The 20,312-nt window shown below is 46.6% G+C and overlaps 1 protein-coding gene across 21 annotated transcripts in view; it reads left to right on the top strand.

The window, feature by feature from the left end:
* The window catches only part of APBA2 (amyloid beta precursor protein binding family A member 2), a 226,028-nt gene that overhangs the window by 152,855 nt on the left and 52,861 nt on the right, over window positions 1-20,312 (top strand). For 19 of the 21 annotated variants that reach the window (XR_011525819.1, XM_070571727.1, XM_070571772.1 and 16 more), the window contains one exon: window positions 9,947-10,952. Coding sequence is in view for 20 of the 21 variants with exons in the window: in XM_070571727.1 (XP_070427828.1) it covers window positions 9,987-10,952 (966 nt within the window). In the remaining variant the exon portion in view is untranslated. Of the gene's footprint in view, window positions 1-4,279; window positions 4,402-9,946; window positions 10,953-20,312 lie in introns of those variants that run through there. The other 2 variants (XM_070571801.1, XM_070571753.1) reach the window with 2 other exon arrangements.

Below are 20,312 nucleotides of genomic sequence, written 5' to 3'. Positions count from 1 at the left end.
CTATATGCTTTCTACAAGGAACCCGCTTTGAATATAATGACCCAGAGAGATTAAAAATAAGAGGATGCAAAAAGATATACCATTCAAACATTAAAGAAAGCTGGAGTGGTTATTTTAACACCAGAGAAATTATACCTTAGAACAAGGAAAATTACCATGGATAAAGAGGGATACTACACTTGGTAAAAGGTTTGGTTCACCGAGAATACATAGAAATGCTAAATCTGTATGCTCCTAACAACAGAGCTCCTAAATACACAATGCAGTTACTGATAGAACTGAAAAGAGAAGAATAGATAAATCCATAATTAGAGACTTCAACACCTCCCTCTTAGTAATTGATGGAACAAGTAGATCAAAAATCAACAAAGATATGGAAAACTTGAACAATGTTACCAACTGACATGTCCTAATGGGCATTTACAGCACAGTCTACCCCACAACAGCAAAATACACATTTGTTTTTCAAGTGCACATGGAGACTTCTCCAAGACAGACCATATTCTGGGCCATAAAACAAACCTTAACAAATTTAAAAGACTTAAAATCCTGCAAATTATATTCTTTGACCATAATATAATTAAACTAGAAATTGCTGTAGATATTGGGAAAAATCTCCGAATATTTAGCAATTAAACATACTTCTGAATAACCCATGAGTCCAAGAAGTCTGAAGGGAAATTAAATATTTTTTAACTGAATGAAAATGAAAATGTAATACAGGCATACCTTGTTGTATTGTTCTTTGCCTTATTGTGCTTCACAGATGACTGCGTTTTTTACAAGACCCTGCCCAGCAAAAAGACTATGAGTCATTGAAGGCTAAGATGATAGTTCACATTTTTTGTAATAAAGTATCTTTTAATTAAAGAAAGTACATTTTTTAGACTTAATGCTATTATCGTACACTTAGACTATAGTGTAAACATAACTTATATGCACTGGGAAACCAAAAAATTCATGTGACTTGCTTTATTGCAACATTGCCTTTATCGTGGTGGTCTGGAACTGAACCTGCAGTATTTCTGAGGTAGGCCTGTGTATTAAAACGTGTGGGATGAAGCCCAAACAGTGCCTAGAGAAAAATGTATGGCATTAAAGGCTTGTATTAGAAAAGAAGAAAGGTCTCAAATCAATCTAAGCTTTCATCTTAAGAAACGGACCAGTTCCTTTAGAGAAATAACTACCAAAACTCATTCAAAAAGAAACAGAGAACTTGAATTTTCCTACATCTATTAAAGATGTCAAATCTGTGGTTAAAAACCTTCCAAAATAGAAAATTCCAGGTCCAGATCCTTTCACTGGTTTGAATTCTATCAAACATTTAAGAGAGAAATAGTAGCAATTCTGCAGTCTTTTTCAGAAAATAGAAGAGGTGAGAATACTTCCAAACTCACTTAATGAGACCAACATTACTCTCATATGAGAAGCAGATAAAGATATTACAACAAGAAAATTACAGACCAATATCCCTTATGAGCATAGAGGTGAAAAATCCTCAACAATATAGTAGCAAGGTGAATCCAGCAATAATCTAAGGACATTATCACTGAGTAGGGTTATCCCAGGAATGCAGGGCTGCTTCAAAATTCAAAAATTAGTCAATGCATTCTACTATGTTAACGGTAAAGAAGAAAAAACACACAAGCATCTCAAAAGGGATGGAAAAAGCGTTTGACAAAATTCATTATCCATTCATGATTTAAAAAGTAGAATGTCTTAGCACTCAGGAATGGAAACATCTTAACCTGAAAGAGGAGGTCTACAAAAAATTTACAGCTGACATCATACTGGTGGTGAAGGACTGAATGTTTTCCACCTGAGATCAGGAACAAGGCCAGGTCTTGTGGCTCTTATCATTCATATTCAGCATCGTACAGGATGTCCTAGCCAGTGTGGTAAGGCAAAGGAAAGCAATAAAAGACATATAGATTGCAAAGGAATAAAGAAAGCCAATTCTTATTTGCCAACTACATCATTGTTTGCAAAATCCCGTGGCCTCTAAAAAAAGCTCCTAGAACTAATAAATGAATTTAGCAAGGTCACTATAAAATAATCAGTTATATTTCTATGCTATATCAATAAAGCAATTGTAAGAAAAAAAGTAACATTTACAATGCACCAAAAAAAGAAATATATATAATTCGAACAAAACGTGTGCAAGTTCTGTATGCCGAAAACAATATATATCATATTTGTGCATTGGAAGATTCAATATAGTTAATTCTCCCCAAATTGATCTGTAGATTCAATGTTCTCCCAATCAAATTCCCAGCAGGATTTTTAAAAATAGATATTGACAAGATGATTCTAAAATTTTTATGGAAAGGCATATTAGATTAGGGTCCACCCTAATGACCTTATCTTAACTAATTACATCTGCAACAACCGTATTTCCAAACAAGGTCACATTCTGAGGTACTAGGGGTTAGGACTTCAACCTATAAATTTGAGGGGACACACAGTTCAGCCCATAACATGGATATAGTTATTTTAAATCTTCACAGTGATGCATGTACTTAGAAGTGACTATAAAAATGTGAAAATAGCAGAACAGCCAGCAGAAAGGGATCCATTTTTTCCCTAGTCTTGTGGCTGTCCTCTGAGGGTGACCGATTTCTTGTCTCTGAGGATGGATCTGGTAAAGGCTGTGTTTAGCAATGTCCCTCCAGCACAAGGCCTTGGCAAGTGCAGAAGTTGTGCCGCTTTCTCAAGCACAGTGAGAAAAGGTCAGTGCTGGTAACGTTTTGTGTTTAATTGCCTTCTTATCTGGACCCTTGTTTTGCCCCTAAAGGCAAGTAGGAACAGGGGCTGATTTAGGTAAGGCACCAGTATTTTCAGCAGTTCTTGTGGGAGAGAATTAACTTCCTACTGCTAGGGGTGACTAATAAAAGCAGAAGATTGTCTGCCCGCCCCGAAGTACCCAAGGCTGCCATGTTGCCATCCATTACAGCACAAACGCTGAGGCAGGTGTGGATTACGTTGCGGGGTGTTGAAAATATCATCTCCTGGAGACTTGCTGTTGTTGAAGGGTTGACAGCATTTTAAAATTGTATTTAAAGGCCAGATCATTCCTTTTGCTCATTCTGAGATGAGGATATGGTTGGGCAGTTATCCTGGTGTATTGAGAGCCCAGAGGGAACAAATCAGCCCCTGCTCCCATCCTAGCCCTCTTTCAAGGGATGCTGAGATCTACATCGTTCTTCTGCATAATGTCACCTGCAGAGGGCTTATATTCCATGGCACTTGTCTTTTCATGTACTACAGATATCCCTCAGTATCTGCAGGGGATTGGGTCCAGGACCCCCCCAAAGATAACCCGAACTGGCGGATGCTCAAGTCCTTTAGTCGGCCCTCCGTATCCGTGGGTTCCACGTCTGTGGATTCAGCCAACCTTGGATTATGCGATTGATTGAATCCCCAGATGCAGAACCCAGGGATATGGAGGGCCGACTGTATTTGTCTGTAGAAGTACCATACTCAGAAATGAAGAAGAAGGGAAGTAAAACTGTCTGTCACTCAAAGGCAACCCTTGCTGATTTTTACTGTATTTCTTCACAGTTTAGTCTATGTTTATTTGGTTGTGAATAAATTATAATACATTTTATGCGATAAACTCTGTAAATATTTTAATTGCTGCATAATTATCTTGTGAATGTGCTAATATTGGCTTAACTAGGATCCTGGTATTGAAGGTTTGGTGTGTGCTCAACATTTTTGCTCTTTTTACTGCCATTTTTTAAAGAGAAGCACATCCCTCTGTGACCCTAAGCTAGGTTGCAGGATCTCGCGTGGTGATGTTGGACATCAGCCTGGTTTTTGGAAGATTACTTTATTAACCTCCCTTCAGTACTTCTGGTTGTCTGTGATCTTGTAGCAAGATACTTATTCAGTGACTCTTGTCTCGAATGATTGAGCTGATTAGACAGGTGTACTCCAGGATTGTTTAAACCCAAATTGTGTATAGTCAAAGCAACCAAATTATCTTTGAAAGGAACAAAAGACTATGATCTTTCCGACATGTGAGACCACACCAAGGAACAAGATTGGGGGCAGCAACAGTTTGGCTGAGTCCATATCTCATTTGCATGGTAACATTTTCACCCAGCCTGCATTGTGGCTGTTGAATCGCTATTTTTCATCTTGGTCTGCTATAATACCAGCTCCTCTAAGAGCCGGCTAATGCTGTTTTTTCATATAGAAGAAAAATGTGGTTTAGAATAAGGACAACTGGAGCTCTTTACTGGAGACAATAAGCCTTTATTTCCCGTATCTCATTAGGATGTTTCAGGGGAGAGTGGTGAGCACCGAGTCAGGGGCTGCATTTTCTACTGATGTGTGTGCTGTTCTAGAATTAATTGAGTCTGGACGCAGGGCCTCATTTTCTTGGACGCCTGTCAGGTAATTGTGCTTCTCGTGTACGTTTGAATTGCTTTCCAGATGGTATGTTCTGAAGGCTTTATCTTTAATATGATTAATCAGAAGCAGAGGACCTCCGTATGTTTGCTCGAAGGCTCGCATGCAAAGCCCCCGGCCCTTGCTGTGCGGATGGTTAACTCTCTGCTGGTCACACTCCTCCTGGGGCTTATCTGGGGAAGTGGACCTTGGGTTGAAAGAACATTTTATAGGGTTCTGGATAAAAGCCCTGGAAGGGGAAAAAGGCCTAGAGCGTATCCTTAGGGAAACATCAAGACTATTTATTATACAAAAATAGGACACAATCCATGTGTTCCAAAGGGGAAGAGCTGGATTATGTCTGTTGGGCCAGGAAATATTATGTAGTCATTAAAGTGATACTATGGAGAGTTTCTACTGCTTAAAACACGGTGCTGTGTTTATAGTGAGGTCTCAGCCATGTGAAGGAGATGTGTAGAAAAGAGAATGGAAAGAAGTATACCACAGAATTAACAGTGGTTTTGTGTGGGTGGAACAGCTATGAGTGGGGTGTCCGTTCTTCTCTGTATTGTCTATTAAAATACACAGCAAAATGGACTGTATGGAAGTAATGTGCCCTCTGAAGCAGTCACCTCCTGAGTACTAAAGATCTGCCCCCATCAGTGTAACAAATGATGCGTCAGATTATTTCTGAGTCCGGCTCCCTCCCAAGGCAGGGAGTGAAGCTCTCACACCCTCCCGCAGGGCAGCTGTCCCACATAACAGTTGTAGTCTCAGGAGGAGGGTGCACTGAAGTAATTGCAAATCTTCCACGAGATGTTGCCTGTGAGCTGGCAGAGCCTTGCAGCCCAGGAAGGTGGAGCCTGGGGCTGTGTGAGCCCCTCCCTTCAGGCACTGAAGGGCTTTCTGAAAAAACTGCTTGTAAACTGAGGTGGTGTAACTGGAATCTTTTATCATCAGGCTGCAAACTCCTTTGATGCAAAGACAATGTGTTAGTGCCTTGCACTTTCAAATGCAGCTTGATTGAACTGAATGGGATTTTAGAAACTCAGGAGAACTGTTTCTTTTAAAGAGCCACTTCATTCCACCTATGTCTTTGCCCACCTTTCCTTCTCACCTCCCCTTTGACCTCATTGTACCGTCTGGTCTGGGAAGTGTCTGTTGTTCTCTGAATAGCCCTTGTGTGCCCAGACCACTGACCCTTGTCCTGTTGGCAGGGAGTAGAGGTGACCCAGGACCTGGATCTTGGAAAACGGCAGAGAGCTCACTCCCTGCCTCCAGGGATAGGGGGAGAAGGCATGGAACATGGTGGGCCTGGGCATCTAGGGAAGGGTCTTATATTTCTTGGCAAGGAAGTTGAATCTGTTCTCTAGGCACTGGGAAGTCCCCAGAGTCCCTCCAGCATCTATTTAGGGCACAATTTCAAGTGCAGTCCTAGGGCCTCTGACATCAGAACCACCTGCAGCTCTAGGCAAGGCTTTTGGCCCAACTACTCGAAATCCTGGGCCCATGAACTTGCACACTCCCCAGGTGGTCTTGTGCCCTCCAAAGTGAGTGAACCACTACATAGAGGGAGCAACTCATGGCTTTCCCCAAGACCTCCCCACTTTCTGCAGTCCCAGGCTGGATGCACTCATATCCCACTGCGGAGATGCACATTATGTCCATAGCCAAGGTCACTGTCACCTGACAGTAATCACTCCCATCCACTTGTATTGACAGAGTTCCTGTTCCCCATCTAAGACATACACCTAATAAGGCATTTTCTCCCTTCATATTTCATTTAAAACCTTCCTCAACTCCCTGTATGTAGTAGAGAAAACAAACATTCATGGAGTTGAGGCCTGCATGGGTTACTCTCCTCTTTAACCTACTTCAAGCCCTGCAGGCAGGTGCTATCATTTCCAGTTTCCCAAGTGGGGAAGGCCGTCCCTCCATTAAATATCTTGCCCAGGGCCTAACAGTAAATGGAGGTCTGAATTTAAGCCAGGACCTTCTGTCTTCATCTTTAATAGGAGGGCTCTTTCTCTTATACCAAAAGTGCCCCTGTAGGTTAAATGTAATTCTGAAGACCCTTAAAAGATGCAGCTGCCTTCCTAGGCAGCCACCGTGGGTCCCTTTCCATTTGTATCCATGGGAAATGGAACCAGATCAGAAGGCCTGCTCTGTCAAATTCTAGAAAAGCCAACAACCAGCATTGTATTCAATGGTGAAAACTTTCTAGTCTATACCATGTCCAGTGACAGTACCACGCTATTTTTATTACTATGACTTTAAAGTATATTTAGATACTTGGTAAGGCAAATTCTCCCTCATTATTCTCATTTTTAGATCTTCCCAGCTATGTTCATGTTTATTCTTCCATTTTCATGTGTTTATTCTTCCAAATGATCTTAAGGATTACTGGGTCAGTTTCCCCAATATTCCACTGAGATTTTGCCTGGGATAGCCTTAAATTATAGATCACTTGGGTTACTTATTAATCAGAATGGATCAGAACAGTTCCATGTTAATGTAACTTGGTGTATACTTTAGTCCTTGAGTCTTATATTAGCCTAGAGAGTGTTTTATATAGGTGTGGACATGCATATGTTTATGTACAGATTTTATCTCCCAAATGACACAGAATTTCAAGTTAAGATAGTAAGAGGTACTGTATACCTGGGTTTGTTCTTTGACAAGGATGTGAGTACCTGCATGTCCATGGCCCAGTGTCAGGCCCCAGGGAGATACAGAGATGCTGTACAGATGGTGCCACTCCCCAAGGAATGGGAGCTATGTGCTCATGTGTACGTACTGCCAGGCCCATTTGCCTTCTACCATCCTAGCTCTCAGGTATAGGAATCTGGTCACACATTAGCCCTTGCATTTAATATATGCTTTTGAGGGACCACTTTGGGAAATACTGTTACTTAGAAATTGTCTCCAAAAGAGTGTGGTTGCCAACTTCCTTCTATCACTCCTGCAACATGTGGCATGTCCCTTGTGGTTGGGTATTCTATGAATGTAAGAAATCTGTTGTAAAATGATGAATGGCTGTCATCCCATTACTGGGTATCTATCCTAAGAACCTGAAATCAGAAATCCCAAGAGTCCCTTGCACCCCTATGTTCATCGCAGCATTATTTACAATAGCCAAGACGTGGAACCAACCTACATGTCCAGAAACTGATGATTGGATAAAGAAGATATGGTATATATACACAATGGAATACTACTCAGCCATAAAAAAAGACAAAATTGGCCCATTCACAGCAACGTGGATGGACCTCGAGGGTATTATGTTAAGCGAAATAAGCCAGTCAGAGAAAGACGAACTCTATATGACTCCACTCATAGGTGGAAGTTAGTATATTGACAAGGAGATCTGATCGGTGGTTACCAGGGAAAAGGGGGGGTGGGGGGAGGGCACAAAGGGGGAAGTGGTGTACCCACAACATGACTAACAAAAATGTACAACTGAAATCTCACAAGGTTGTAATCTATCATAACATTAATAAAAAAAAAGAAAAAAAAATGATGAATGGCTGTGAGGGAGCTCAGTGCTCTTGATGATCCTCTGGTCACCTATATTTTAGTGAGCACTGAATACCTGCTCTCTACCTGAGAACGAATCTCTGGATTTGTCCTGTCAGTTTCAGGCTTTGGGGATGGGGTGACTGTGAGGATGTTCAGACCCTACAGGGTTCATCTCAGTGATGATGTTCCTGGGGTGAGACGTCTTTCTAGTGTTTGGGCCGCTCTGGGGAAGCATTATGAACCCTTCAGCGTCTAGCATTGCTACCAAAACACGGCCATTCATGAGCCCCTTGCGAGAGGAAACTTCCTTGGAGGGAATTCACATGTTGGAAGCATGTGGCTCAGTCAGTGATTGTGCTCACATTCTGAGTGTCTGGACTGGATGAAATAATTATCTCCTTCATTCTTTTGGGAATATTCATAATGCTGTGACCGTGGCCATCTGGTAAACTCAATCAGCAAGATGTGTTTGGGACACCACTACAAGCAAAATGCTGTGCTGGGTGCTCTGGGGGATACAAAATGCAAAACGTCTTTAGTATGTGACTTTCCTGGGGAAACAAGGTGGAAGAAAGAGAACGTACAGCAAGGCAAGCTGAGAGCCTGCGCAGGGACTGTCTCCATTCTCTGTTCCCATCTGACTCCAGATGCCATTCCTTCTGCTGCCTAGATACGCACTGAGTTGCCTCTCCCTCATTTCTACTGTTTTAGTTTAAGCTCTTATTTCTTTTCTTCTTGTTTTAATTGTGGCAAAATATACATAACATAAAATTTACCATTTTAACCATTTTTAAGTATACAGGCTCTCAAATCTTAACTGTACTACTGGAATAAGTCTTAAAATAAATTAATTATGGTACAAACAAGAAAAAAGGCATGTGTCATGTAGAAGTATAATTTAAAGAATAAACCAAACATTTGGGTAACCACTTGGCTTAAGGAATAGAACATTAACCAAACTCTGAATGCCCTATATGCCCTTTTCCTGGGTTTAGGTCCTTGCTTTCCTCTGGGGGTCTAGAACAGTTCACTGGTCCCCCCTCCTCCCGGCGTGTGTCCCCCAGGATCTCCTCCATGCTGGGCCTGGAGAGATGGAGCTAAAAGAGATTTCCTGTGTGTCATGTGCCTACTGAAAATTGCCCAGTGACTCTGCATGGTTTGTGGTATAAAATGCAGAGTCCTGGGCAGTGGGGTGTGGGACGTCCCTGGTTTGACCCACAGGATCTTTGCCGTGCCCCCTGGGACCATGACCCATAGCCCACAAGCGGCAGCAGCATCCTTTGTCCCCTCCTGTGTGTGCCTCTTCTCTCCATGGCCAGGCAGTGCTGTCCTCCCTCTGGTGTGCCCCGTCCTGAGCCCTCGCCTCATCATGCCTGTGAGGCTGGGGCTCATGTTCAGCTTCTCTGTATGGTGCTCCGCCTAGACAGTTTCTGGAAAATTCGGTCACTCAGTGAGTGCTGATTGGTTTGGAGTGAGAAGGAGGGAGAGGCTTCTGTGTACTTGGGAGGGTGGGACAAGCTCCTAGGGGAGGGGGCCTTGGGATCGTTTCTGAGGAGCAGTGGAATAGATCTGGGTGATGTAGTGTATCTCCTCGCTGGTCTTCATCATGTCTTCTGAATAAAAGCTTCTCTTTTTCTTTTTGAGAGCAAGTAACCTGGTCTTCTGACTATTTGTCTTGCTCCCCTGGGCTACCTAAACTGAGTGAGCATTTTCAAGAAGTCATGAATGAGCCTATGAGTTTCCAGGAAAGAAGCAGGCGTCCTGGTGAACTGTTGCTATCTCCTCTCTGCCTCCTTTTCCTCTAACCCTGCGTGTCCTCCTTTCTCTTTGGCATGGGCGCCCGTTGTTCCTGACAATTGAGTCGGCTGGGTTGGGGATGTCACATTATTTGAATAGATGTGTGTTAACATTGCTCTGGAAAAACATGGTAGTGAAACGCTCCAGCGAGTCTCACCACTGACAGCCGGTGGCGGCATGATTCTTGCGTTGACTGTGGGGTTCTGACTGTTCTTTCCACTGTTCCTCCCCACAGTGGCTGCCTCCTGGTGACAATGGCTGCGTGAGCATCCGCCATGGCCAACCGGAAGCGTCAGAGTACTGTGAGCAGCATGCTGGACCACAGGGCAAGGCCGGGACCTGTGCCCCAGGGCCAAGAGCCGGAGAGTGAGGATGTGGAGCTGCCCCTGGAGGAGTATGTGCCCAAGGGCCTGGAGCTGGCTGCCTTGCGGCCGGAGAGCCCCTTGCCTGTGGAGCAGGGGTGCCATGACCACAGTCCTGATGGGGACTCCAGCTCCGATTATGTGAACAACACCTCTGAGGAGGAGGATTATGATGAGGGCCTCCCCGAGGAGGAGGAGGGTATCACCTACTACATCCGCTACTGCCCCGAGGATGACAGCTATCTGGAGGGCATGGACTGCAACGGGGAGGGGTACCTGGCTCATGGCACGCGACACCTGGAGACGGATGAGTGTCAGGAGGCGGTGGAGGAGTGGACGGACTCGGCAGGCCCACACCCACATGGCCATGGGGACGAAGGCAGCCCAGACTACCGGGACAGCCACCTCCCCATCCCGGAGGATGAGGCTTCTGTCCTGGAGGCCCAGGACCAGGAAGAAGGTGTTCACTACTGTCCCAGTGAAGAGGGCTACCAGGATTACTACCCCACAGAGGCCAATGGGAACGCTGGCAGCACTTCCCCCTATCGCCCGAGGCGTGGGGATGGGGACCTGGAGGACCAGGAGGAGGACATCGACCAGATCGTGGCTGAGATCAAGATGAGTTTGAGTATGACCAGCATCACCAGTGCGGGCGAGGCCAGCCCTGAGCACGGGCTGGTGCGAGGGCCTGAGCCGGGGCCCGGGGACTCCACAGAGGCCTGCCTGCCTGGCGAGGCCAGCCATGGCCCCAGCAGACATGAGGGAAGGCCCAAGTCGCTAAACCTCCCTTCTGAGACAAAGCACCCTGGAGACCCCCAGAGAGGTTTCAAGACCAAGACCAGGACTCCAGAGGAGAGGCCAAAGTGGCCCCAAGAGGAGGTAGGGCTCTGTCCCCAGGGAAGGGGGTGGAGGGACCCAGAGAACAAATGATGTTCTGGTGTAACCCCCAGTTCAGAATGCATGCTTACTGCTTTATTTGTTCAGTTATGTGGCACGCGTGGATGTTCTGGCCACTCAAGTTCACCCCTGAGATGTATTAGTAAACGCCAGCAAAGTCTCACTGAGAGCTGAGTGGCAAGCAGTGCTCCCAGAAGAGCCCCCCCACACACTCAGAAGAGCTGGAGTCCCTAGCCTGCTCACTCTGGATCTGCTCATGGTGGGGTTGGACTGTGTAACTGTCGCCCCCTGCCCCCAGGTGGTTTCTTCAGGCCTGAAGGACATTGGCAAGGGTGCGGGGGTGCTGGCCAGTGCATGCTGCTGTGGCCAGTGGTTGGGGAAGCCCAGTGGAGAGGGGCAGTGACCTGAGTGCATTCGCAGGCGCCATTGTGTCTGGGTGACACTTCTCTGAAAGCCCTGGGGGGCCTTTCCATGATGGGCAATGAAGTGTAAATAACCATTTTGAAAATAATTATTTGAAGGTTTGACAAAGCCTTGGAGAAGAAATTCATGCTAATAAGGCCAGTGGATTTAAGCATAACTATATTTTCTTTTAACTATAGCAAAGTAAGCATGTATTCTAATAAACACATTTGAAAAGCTGCCTTTCAAAAAAATGTCACTGAGTTTATCAAGAAGATGAGATTATGAGACTTGTGAAAAGAAACTTCTCTTTGGCCAATTGTGTGGACAAATGAGAGTGAACTGCTTTTGTGTTTTTTTAAGTCTTAATTAGTATTTCTTTTTCAGAAGAGTTCTGCGTTTAAAATGTATGTAAAATATATATATAGTATGAGCTTGCGTTTGGGAAATGTCATATTGACTCAGTTAGATTTCCAGAACTGACATTTGATGGCTTGTGTTCTTTTTGAAGATTATTAAGTGGAAGTTGATTTCCCTTTCAGGGTGCCCCTGTCGTTTATGGCAATTCAGCATGCACCGGGAGCTTTGGGTTGTTGCACTAGTGGATGTTGGAGGAGCTCCCCTCAAGAGCAGGCGGCTCTGGGCCCAAGGTCTGGGCTTTGGGCCAAAACGCCATCATCCCTCTGCAGTCTTGGCAGAGCTGGACCCATCCCCTGACAGTGACGCCGGCGCCGCTGCTGGGATTGATGTGGGCTGCACAGGGCGGGTGGCATACTGCATCTGTTGTATCAGACGACTTCCCAGACAAAGTTCTTGTCAAGAGAAAGTTATTGTTAGAGCATCATAGGGCCTGGGCGAGACCTGATGTTTTGCTGTTTTTGGGCTTCGCTTGAACCAGATGCGAATTTGAGTGAAAACTGCAGACCTTTGGGTTGGGGGGCTGGGCATGAGTGAATGGGACTGAGTGAATGGGCAGTGGTTTCAAAGGGCAGATGGAGGTGGGGAACATCCTGAGCCATTGTTAAGGACCCAGGAGGAGGTCCGTTCTTCAGAGAAGTGGCATTGAATGGAAGGAGTCACCTCTCCCCCTAAATAGTGTCTCTTTGAAGCATGTGCTCTTATCTAAGAGGGTGGAAAAGCTCATTTAAGCTGGTTACTTATTGCATAGCTTTTTGGATATTATTCACTCATTCATTTGCAAATTCCTTCCATCAAAGGGAGAGTCTGACAGTTCCCAGCTCAGGGCCTAGGAGGGCCACTGATGAAAATGACCTGAGTGGCCCATTCCAGATGAGGAACTCTTTGAAATTTGGCCAAAAAGAGCCACTAGTGATAGGAGTCATGTTGAAAGCAAGACTGTGTGAAGAACAAGGTACACTGGGAAATTTGATGATGGCTTGCTTCCAGTCAAAATCTGCCTTCCTAACTCCCTTGGGGACTGCCGTACAAGAGGAGCCAACAACAGCCTGGCCTCACACAGGTGCAAAGGGTGCCCACGAGTCCCGCCTGGGCCTTTCTGTTCCTGGTGCTGTCTGCACAGTCAGTGTAGCACAGTCTAGAGTTAAGGCTGTTGTCAAAAGCAAACAGTCTGCAGGAGAGATGGCTGATATTGGCCACATAGATGCTTTCAACTCTCGCTTTTTGAGAGAGTTGCTGGTCCATGGCCTAGCAGCATTGGCACCACCAGGGAGCCCACCCCAGAACTGCAGAATCAAGTTTGCATGTCAGTAGGATGCCATGTTCATCTTTGAGAAGCCATGCTCTGGAAGACTTCTGTTGGAGGAAAAATTGCATCACAGCCCTCTCCTCTCTTCTAATTTTAAAGCTCGGAAAGTTATGTCCTGAGTACTTTTGAGAGTACGATATAGCATTTTGTTTAGTCATTGCGTGGATCACAATATTACAATAGAATTAGAAATGGGAATACGGAAAAAATATTCTTCTTGGTCCCCACCACCCTCACAGGTGAGCTCTGCCTGTTTCTCTGTGTTCGTTTTCAGACTCTAGCACTGAGCATAAACAAGGTATGTAGCTATCGTTGTAGTCCAGGTGTGATTTTGCCATCCAGCTTTTAAAATCTGACATATTATAAACGTTTCTCTGTGTTGCCATATAATTTTCATGGTTATTTTTACTGACCGTTTGAATGTTCCATTCAGGCGATGTGCCTTATAATTTATTTCTTATTTGTACAGACCCTGCCATTGAGCGCGTAGGTTGTGGATGACATTTTCTCTTATACATAGACTGGCCCAGACATCTTTGTACAGGTCATGTTTCCCTTCTTTTGGTTTAGTACCCGAGGATAAATCCCCAGGCTGTCCGTAAATGTTGACCGTCTCTCAATGATTATCTTGTCTAATTGTTTCTCTTCTTCTGTTAATGTTTGATTCGTGTCTTTTATCTTTTGGAGTCTTGATGCTTTTCCATTTCCTAGGAGCACTTTGTATACTAGAGATGTTACTTTTTGCTGCAGTGTTTTCTTTTGAATTTCACTTATATCATTTCCATTGTCTCTAGCATTTTTAAGACATTGATGACTAATCTGTCACCTTTCCACCTCCTTTAGGTACAGAGAGATTTAATTGAATGCTTCTTTCTTCCCAAACTGGGGTGGGTAACTATCACAGAGGGCATTGCTTTAGTCTGGCCAGTAGGAAAAATAAGTAACTGTGTGTGATGGGAAATGGAATATGTGCCCTTTGGAATGCTCCAGTGCTGTGGGATGCCATGTATTTTGCAAAGGCTCCAGCTTGCAGGTAGACCTGCCACCTGTGCTGCTCTGATGAGAGCAAGAGGTCCACATCGGGGGAAGGACAGGATGTGAGAGAATCCAAAGGAGATGGACTCAAATTGAGGGATGTGGTCATGGGGAACAGAGGAGATCTGTGTGTGAGTGATTTTTAGTAAAAAAAAAAAAAAAAAGTTATTTCAAAAGAATGCATGTTTATTTGAGGAAAATTTGGAAAATATAGGCAAAAATATTTTGCCATGTGACATTGGAGAGTTCCATCATCCAGAGTTTTCAAGTCTAAGAGGCAGACTACCTGTCAGGATTTCCCAAAGTGTCCTCTTAGGGGTGTTTTGTAAATAGTTGATCCTTATTATTCATGAATTCTGTATTTGCCAATTTGCCTGCTCACTCACGTTTATTTATAACCCTAAAGCACTGTTCGTGGCGCTTTGCGGTCATTTGAGGACATGTGCAGAGGTGAAAAATTTGAGTCCCCCAGTGTGCACGTTCCCAGCTGAATTTGCACAAGGAGACCTCTGCCTTCATATTTCAGCTCTCATATTGTGGACAAGTGTCCTCTTCATGGTCTATTTAGCGCCATGTTTTTTGCATTTTTGTGTTTTTTACTGGGGATAAAGTGACCCCCAGGCGCAGTGCTGGAGTACTGCCTAGTGTTTCCAAGTACAAGAAGGCTGCGATGGGCCTTAGGGAGAAAACACGTTGTGTGAGATAAGCCTCGTTCAGTCCTGAGTTATAGTCTGTTGGCCATGAGTTCAGTGTTAATGAGTCAACAATATGATTCATCCAGAAAAAGGAAGAGGAAATTTGCCGATCTGTATATGAGGCTTCTCTGGAAAGGAACATCTGTAGTGTGTGATGAAGTGATGGAAAAGTGGCTAAATTTGTGGATTTGTGAGGTGACCATCAATAAAAAAAGTGTAGTGGATGGCATTGTTACGACACTGAAAGCCAACAGAATTTACGGTCTTGTTATCCATGGTCAGGAAAATGGTCAACTCTTCTCAGCTAGGCTTTTATTATAAAGAAATACTGTATATAATTAATTATTTGTAAGCAGTACATATTAAATAAAGTGTGTTTAAATAGAAACACACATAATACTAGGTTATGTATTGATTGGTTGATGAAAATGTGGTGGCCAGAGGCTCACGGGAGTCAAGGGTCCTGGCTCTGTGTTTCCCCTGGGAGCGGTGGTCCGGTATTCACGCACTGGGTGTTCATGGTAACTTTACAGACTGTAACTGCTGCAGCCAGTGAGAACTGACTGTGTTTGGTTGGCAGACAAGTTTGAGAAACTTTGCTGCCAGGCTTTCCCCTGCTCAGAGATTCGTATGTGCTTGCGCACGGGCTGCACGAAGTCTCAGACTCCCTGCAGCAGACGCTTCCAGCCCTACTCAGCCAGTGTTTCCCAAACATTCTCGATCCTCAAGCCCTTTTGTCTCCATGCAAGGCCTATCAGGAAAATACCGACCAAAGTTGCACATCCTGGGAGGCTGACAGCCAACATAGGACTTCCCAAGACCTCTCCCTTTATGGCTCAATCCCAGGATGATTCAGTATCAACTCCAAATGATGACAATGGGAAAGTTGTCACCTTTGTCACCATTGGGACGCTTGACTTCTGAGGATTCAATGTTTCTTCTTTTGCCAGTTGAGGAAAGTCCCTGGGTGAGGGTGGAGATGATGGTGGTATTGGTGGTGACTGCCAGCACTGTGCTGTGCGCATGCTCTCTGTGAATCCTAGGGCAGTTTGAAGAGGTAGAGACTTGGGTTCTTCCCATTTACAGACGAGGCAGTTGAGACTTCCCTGGGATAAGTGTCACACCCATGGGTACAGCTTAAGGAAGTAAACAGTCTGTGTTACGCTGAAACTCATGCCTCTCACTGACATCCCGTGTAGCCCTCAGAGGGCCCCTGGAAGAGAGAATGCTGAGTTCTGTGGCCAGTGGAATCTGCCTGCTGGTGGATGCGTTAACAGGGGTGAATTGGACACTTTTCCTACTGGACAGCAACGGTCTCTTTTACTCTGTCGTCTATTTACTTGGTATTTCAAGGGCTTGACATGCTCTGTTGTTCACATTGTTTGTGTCATGGCACCAGTGAGGTGACCAGGGGACACGAGGCGTCCACTGTAATGTCATGCTGATGTCCTTACTTCACGAGGGCTCAGCCCACACATCAAATAAGTCAAGTAGAGATTATTCATGGGGTATTTTTCTTAATTCTATTGAGCTTTGTTGACATGAAGTAGTGAATTTTTACATGCAGTGATTGAAGAATATGTAAGTTGCATCCAGCCAGGTTCGTATTGAATATCCAGATTGAACTGGCATTTCTGCACCTACCTTTGTGGTCCTCTGCCATTTGGCAGCGAGGCAGTGACTGTGGAGGGCGGACCCCAGCTGGGCTGGTCCCACAGCTCCAGGGATGAGCTTTGGGGACCTGGCAAGTCATTAGTGAACCTCCCTTGAAGAGGGGTGTGCTGGTCAGTGCTTTCCATGGGGCTGGTCCTGCAGGCTCCCGGTGGTGGGGGACACTGTAAGAGCGTGTTTGTCTGGCATCAGAGGTCGTGGTTCCGTAGGTCTGTGGCAGGGATGGCAGGTTCTTGTGGTCTCTGGCTGGTCTGTTGTACATCTGGGTTTGGCAAGGGTTGGACGGATTCTTGTGGAGCCTTTCCACCTTTTCATGTGTTACCTTTTGACGTCTATTGTGAGATAAGGTACTCTAAAAATATCTGTTCTCTGCCTGAAATTGTCCTTTAAGAGACTTATTCCTTTGGGCCTTGGAGATTGCTAGGGCTGCAGGCATTCCTGGTCCCTCTCTGTGCGCCCTGTGGGTGGGCGCAGGGCAGGACTCCAGTGATTGGCAGGTTGAAGACGTCTGATTTACATGACTGATGTGCAAATTGCTCCACACACTGGGATGGCAAAACAAATGTATGTTTTGATTACTTGGGATTTTCATGACTTCTGTTTATCATTGGCCCAGACAGTGCTTTCTAGAAAGAGCCCTCTGATGATAGAAAGAAACATCAATGCATCTTAGCCAACTTAATACAACAATTAAAGTGAGGCGGCATGCAGGGCCCCAGGGGCACATTGCATGTTGGAGTGTTTACCTTTGCTCTTCTAGAGATGCTTTTGCTGTGACTTGGCATTCTCTTAGCCTTGCTTTGTGAAGGACTTTTCTAGAGATTGTGGTAGGAATGCTGGTGCCAAATAGGGAGAGAGGATGCTAGGTGGGGCAGGGCAGTGGTGCCTGTGAGCACTCGCTCTGGCCTGGTGCCTCTCCCACGTGCCCTGTGCACCGGCAGAGGCAAGTATGAGCACCGGCTCTACATGGAGGATACCAAGCTCTGAGAGGCCCTGAGAGAGGAGTGTCCTGGGGTTGTTGGTGCCCAGGTGCCCTCCATCAGCATACCATGGGCAGCAGGGGCACAAGGGTACTGGTGCTTGCACTGTGCACAGAAGGGAGAGGTCTGTCAGGGACCTGGCCCACAGGTGGGATGGAGCTGGAGAAGGAGCCTGCAGGCAGGCAGTGAGGGCAGGGTTTGTGGGGGCACAGGGGCATGGCCCGGTCAGGGGAAGGTCCTCATCCACCCCTGGGCCTCCATGGAGTGCAGCTGGGCTCTTTCTCCCCACAGCCCTGCCCCCAATGCTGCAGCTTCGCCACCACCCCCCCCCCCCCCCAGCCCGCCCACCTATGGCATCAGACCCCACCTTCCTGTTGCACAGGGGGAGGCTGCTGCACAGGAGGGTGCCCAAGGGGGCTCCTGTGCCCTTCCCCAGCCTCCTCCCCTCCCAGTGCTATGACGAGGGCACTGCACCGGCTGTTACTAATTCCCAGAACTGCCCTGAAAAAAGCGAAATCCAGGCTGGTATGGCCTTGGCATTGTCAGCCCCTTTCTTGATCTGCCTGAGCTTCCAAACTTGATATTTCTCTGGGCCCGTTTGCCGAGTCAGCGCAACAGCCCTACTTGCTCTTCGTGAAGCCTCTTGACAACATATGACCAGGGATGGCTGTTATTGTCACAGAGCAGTTTCTTGAGCAGGAGTCTGGGATTGCTTCAGTGCCTTCAAAATCTAGTTAAAGCCAGGGTTTCTGAAATACTGTTTTTTTTTTTTTTAAGATTGGCACCTGGGCTAACAACTGTTGCCAATCTTTTTTTTTTTAAGGATTGGCACCTGAGCTAACAATTGATGCCAATCTTTTTTTTTTTCCTGCTTTATCTCTCCAAACCCCACCTGTACACAGTTGTATATTTTAGTTGCAGGTCCTTCTAGTTGTGGGATGTGGGACGCCGCCTCAACGTAGTCTGACGAGCGGTGCCATGTTCGCGCCAGGATCCGAACCCTGGGCCGCCGCAGCGGAGCGTGCGAACTTAACCACTCAGCCACGGAGTCGGCCCCCGAAACACTGTTTTTATTGTCCAGGAAAATCATGTAAAGTCCTTCTACTGATAGTAGCATAGAAAGTTCCTTCCCCACCCTCAGCCCTTGAAGAGAGAGCCAGTGCAGTGGTTAAGAGCACAGATGCCAGAGCCAGGAAGCCTGGACCCTAGCCTGCTGTGCCAGCTCCTGGCTCTGGAACATTCCAGACATGTTACCTGTATCAACAACTACCCATCTTCTGGGGCTGTGGGGAGCAGAGCTGATGTGGATCACTGCCTGTGATGGATGGTAAGAGGCAAGGACATGCCCTGATGATGATGATTTTAAGTCCATGGGGATCTCTTTCAGGATTGAGGGGAGCTGCACACATTTGGGTCCAGGGCTGTGCTGGGCAGGGCTGGGGACACCACTGGAGCAATATGGCATCCTTGGCCTCTGAAGTGACATCAAGGGAGACAAAGCCAACACTATGAGGCAGGATGAGAAGAGGACCAGGATGGGCCAGGGACACACTGGAGGTGGGTGTGGGGTATATGCAACCTGAGCAAGGCCTGATGAGGCAGAGGTGACAGGTGGGGTGGGGACAGCTCCTCAGGTGTCCTCAAGCTCTCCCCTCTCTGCGTGCCTCCCTCGGGTGTGTGCTCTTCCCTGCAGGGATTTCTATGGGGGTGGTTCTCACATACTCTCTTGAGGGCATCCTCAGCCTCTTTCTGCTTTGTAGTCCCTGATTTTGGGGGACAGGGTGCCACCCACACATCTCCAAGGGCAGTCTTGCTTGTCTCACACCCAATTTCTAATAGGAAATTAATTGAGAACGCTGCTTCTGGGCAGATGAGCTGGGCTCCAGACCCCTGATCTCTCACTAATTCTGAACGCTGACCGAAACTCCTGCACCTGGAGTTTCCACACCTAACTCTCACTCTCCTTCAAAGCCGACTCTCCTTTGCCAGGCTACTCCTGATTTCCTGGGCTGGGCTGGCTGGTGTCTGTATTCTCTCCTGCAGGGCCCATGCAAATCGACACCTGTGACGTGCCAGGTACTGGGGGCGCAAAGATGAAAATGACATAGGCCTGCATTGCGAACCTCATTCCAGAGGGAGACAGACACACAGCGACTCCCCCATCCAGGTGGCGTGGGCACTCAGGAGAGTCACCTGCCCAGCCTCCGAGTCCTGCAGGCTTCCTGGGAACGGGCTGCGGTGTGGGTGATAGGTGGAGAAGCTCAGGGACTTTGAGGGGGGCCTGGGAACGCGGTGGCCCAGAGGTTCGTGGGTGTCCTCAGCATGGAGCAGGGCTGGGATTGTGATGAGGCCCAGAGCCCTGAAAAAGGACAGGTGGACGGTAGAGGCCCTGGGGAGGATGGTGATGAGAGGACAGAGCAGGGCCATCACTGGGGAGGGGGAGCCAGGAGAGAGCTGAGGGGCAGGGACATCAGGAAGGCCAAATGCAGCAGAGCAGTTAGGGTGATCTTGCTGGGAGGCCCCTGAGCAGATCTGGTGGATTGGAAGGGCAGAAGTTCACGTGTGGGGAAGGAAGGGGGTCACTGGGCAGCGTCTGTAAGGACAGGCAGGGAGGGATGTGAGGAGAGGCCAGCAGGGAGAGGACGCCCACCACGTGTGGAGTGTGAACTGAGTTGCACTGATTTGCCAGTGATGTGTCTTGGGCAGATTTCAGTGAGAGAGAGGTGGGTGCAGGACTGAGGCAGGGAGTTGGGCCACATGCATTTCCCATCCTTAGGACACTGCAGCACCTCCCACAGTCCCTCACGTGTTCCAGGGACTTGAGACACATCCA

Source organism: Equus przewalskii, chromosome 1 (assembly GCF_037783145.1).
Source record: "Equus przewalskii isolate Varuska chromosome 1, EquPr2, whole genome shotgun sequence".
NCBI classification, from domain to species: domain Eukaryota; kingdom Metazoa; phylum Chordata; class Mammalia; order Perissodactyla; family Equidae; genus Equus; species Equus przewalskii.
This window is presented reverse-complemented; position numbering and strand designations above follow the sequence as displayed.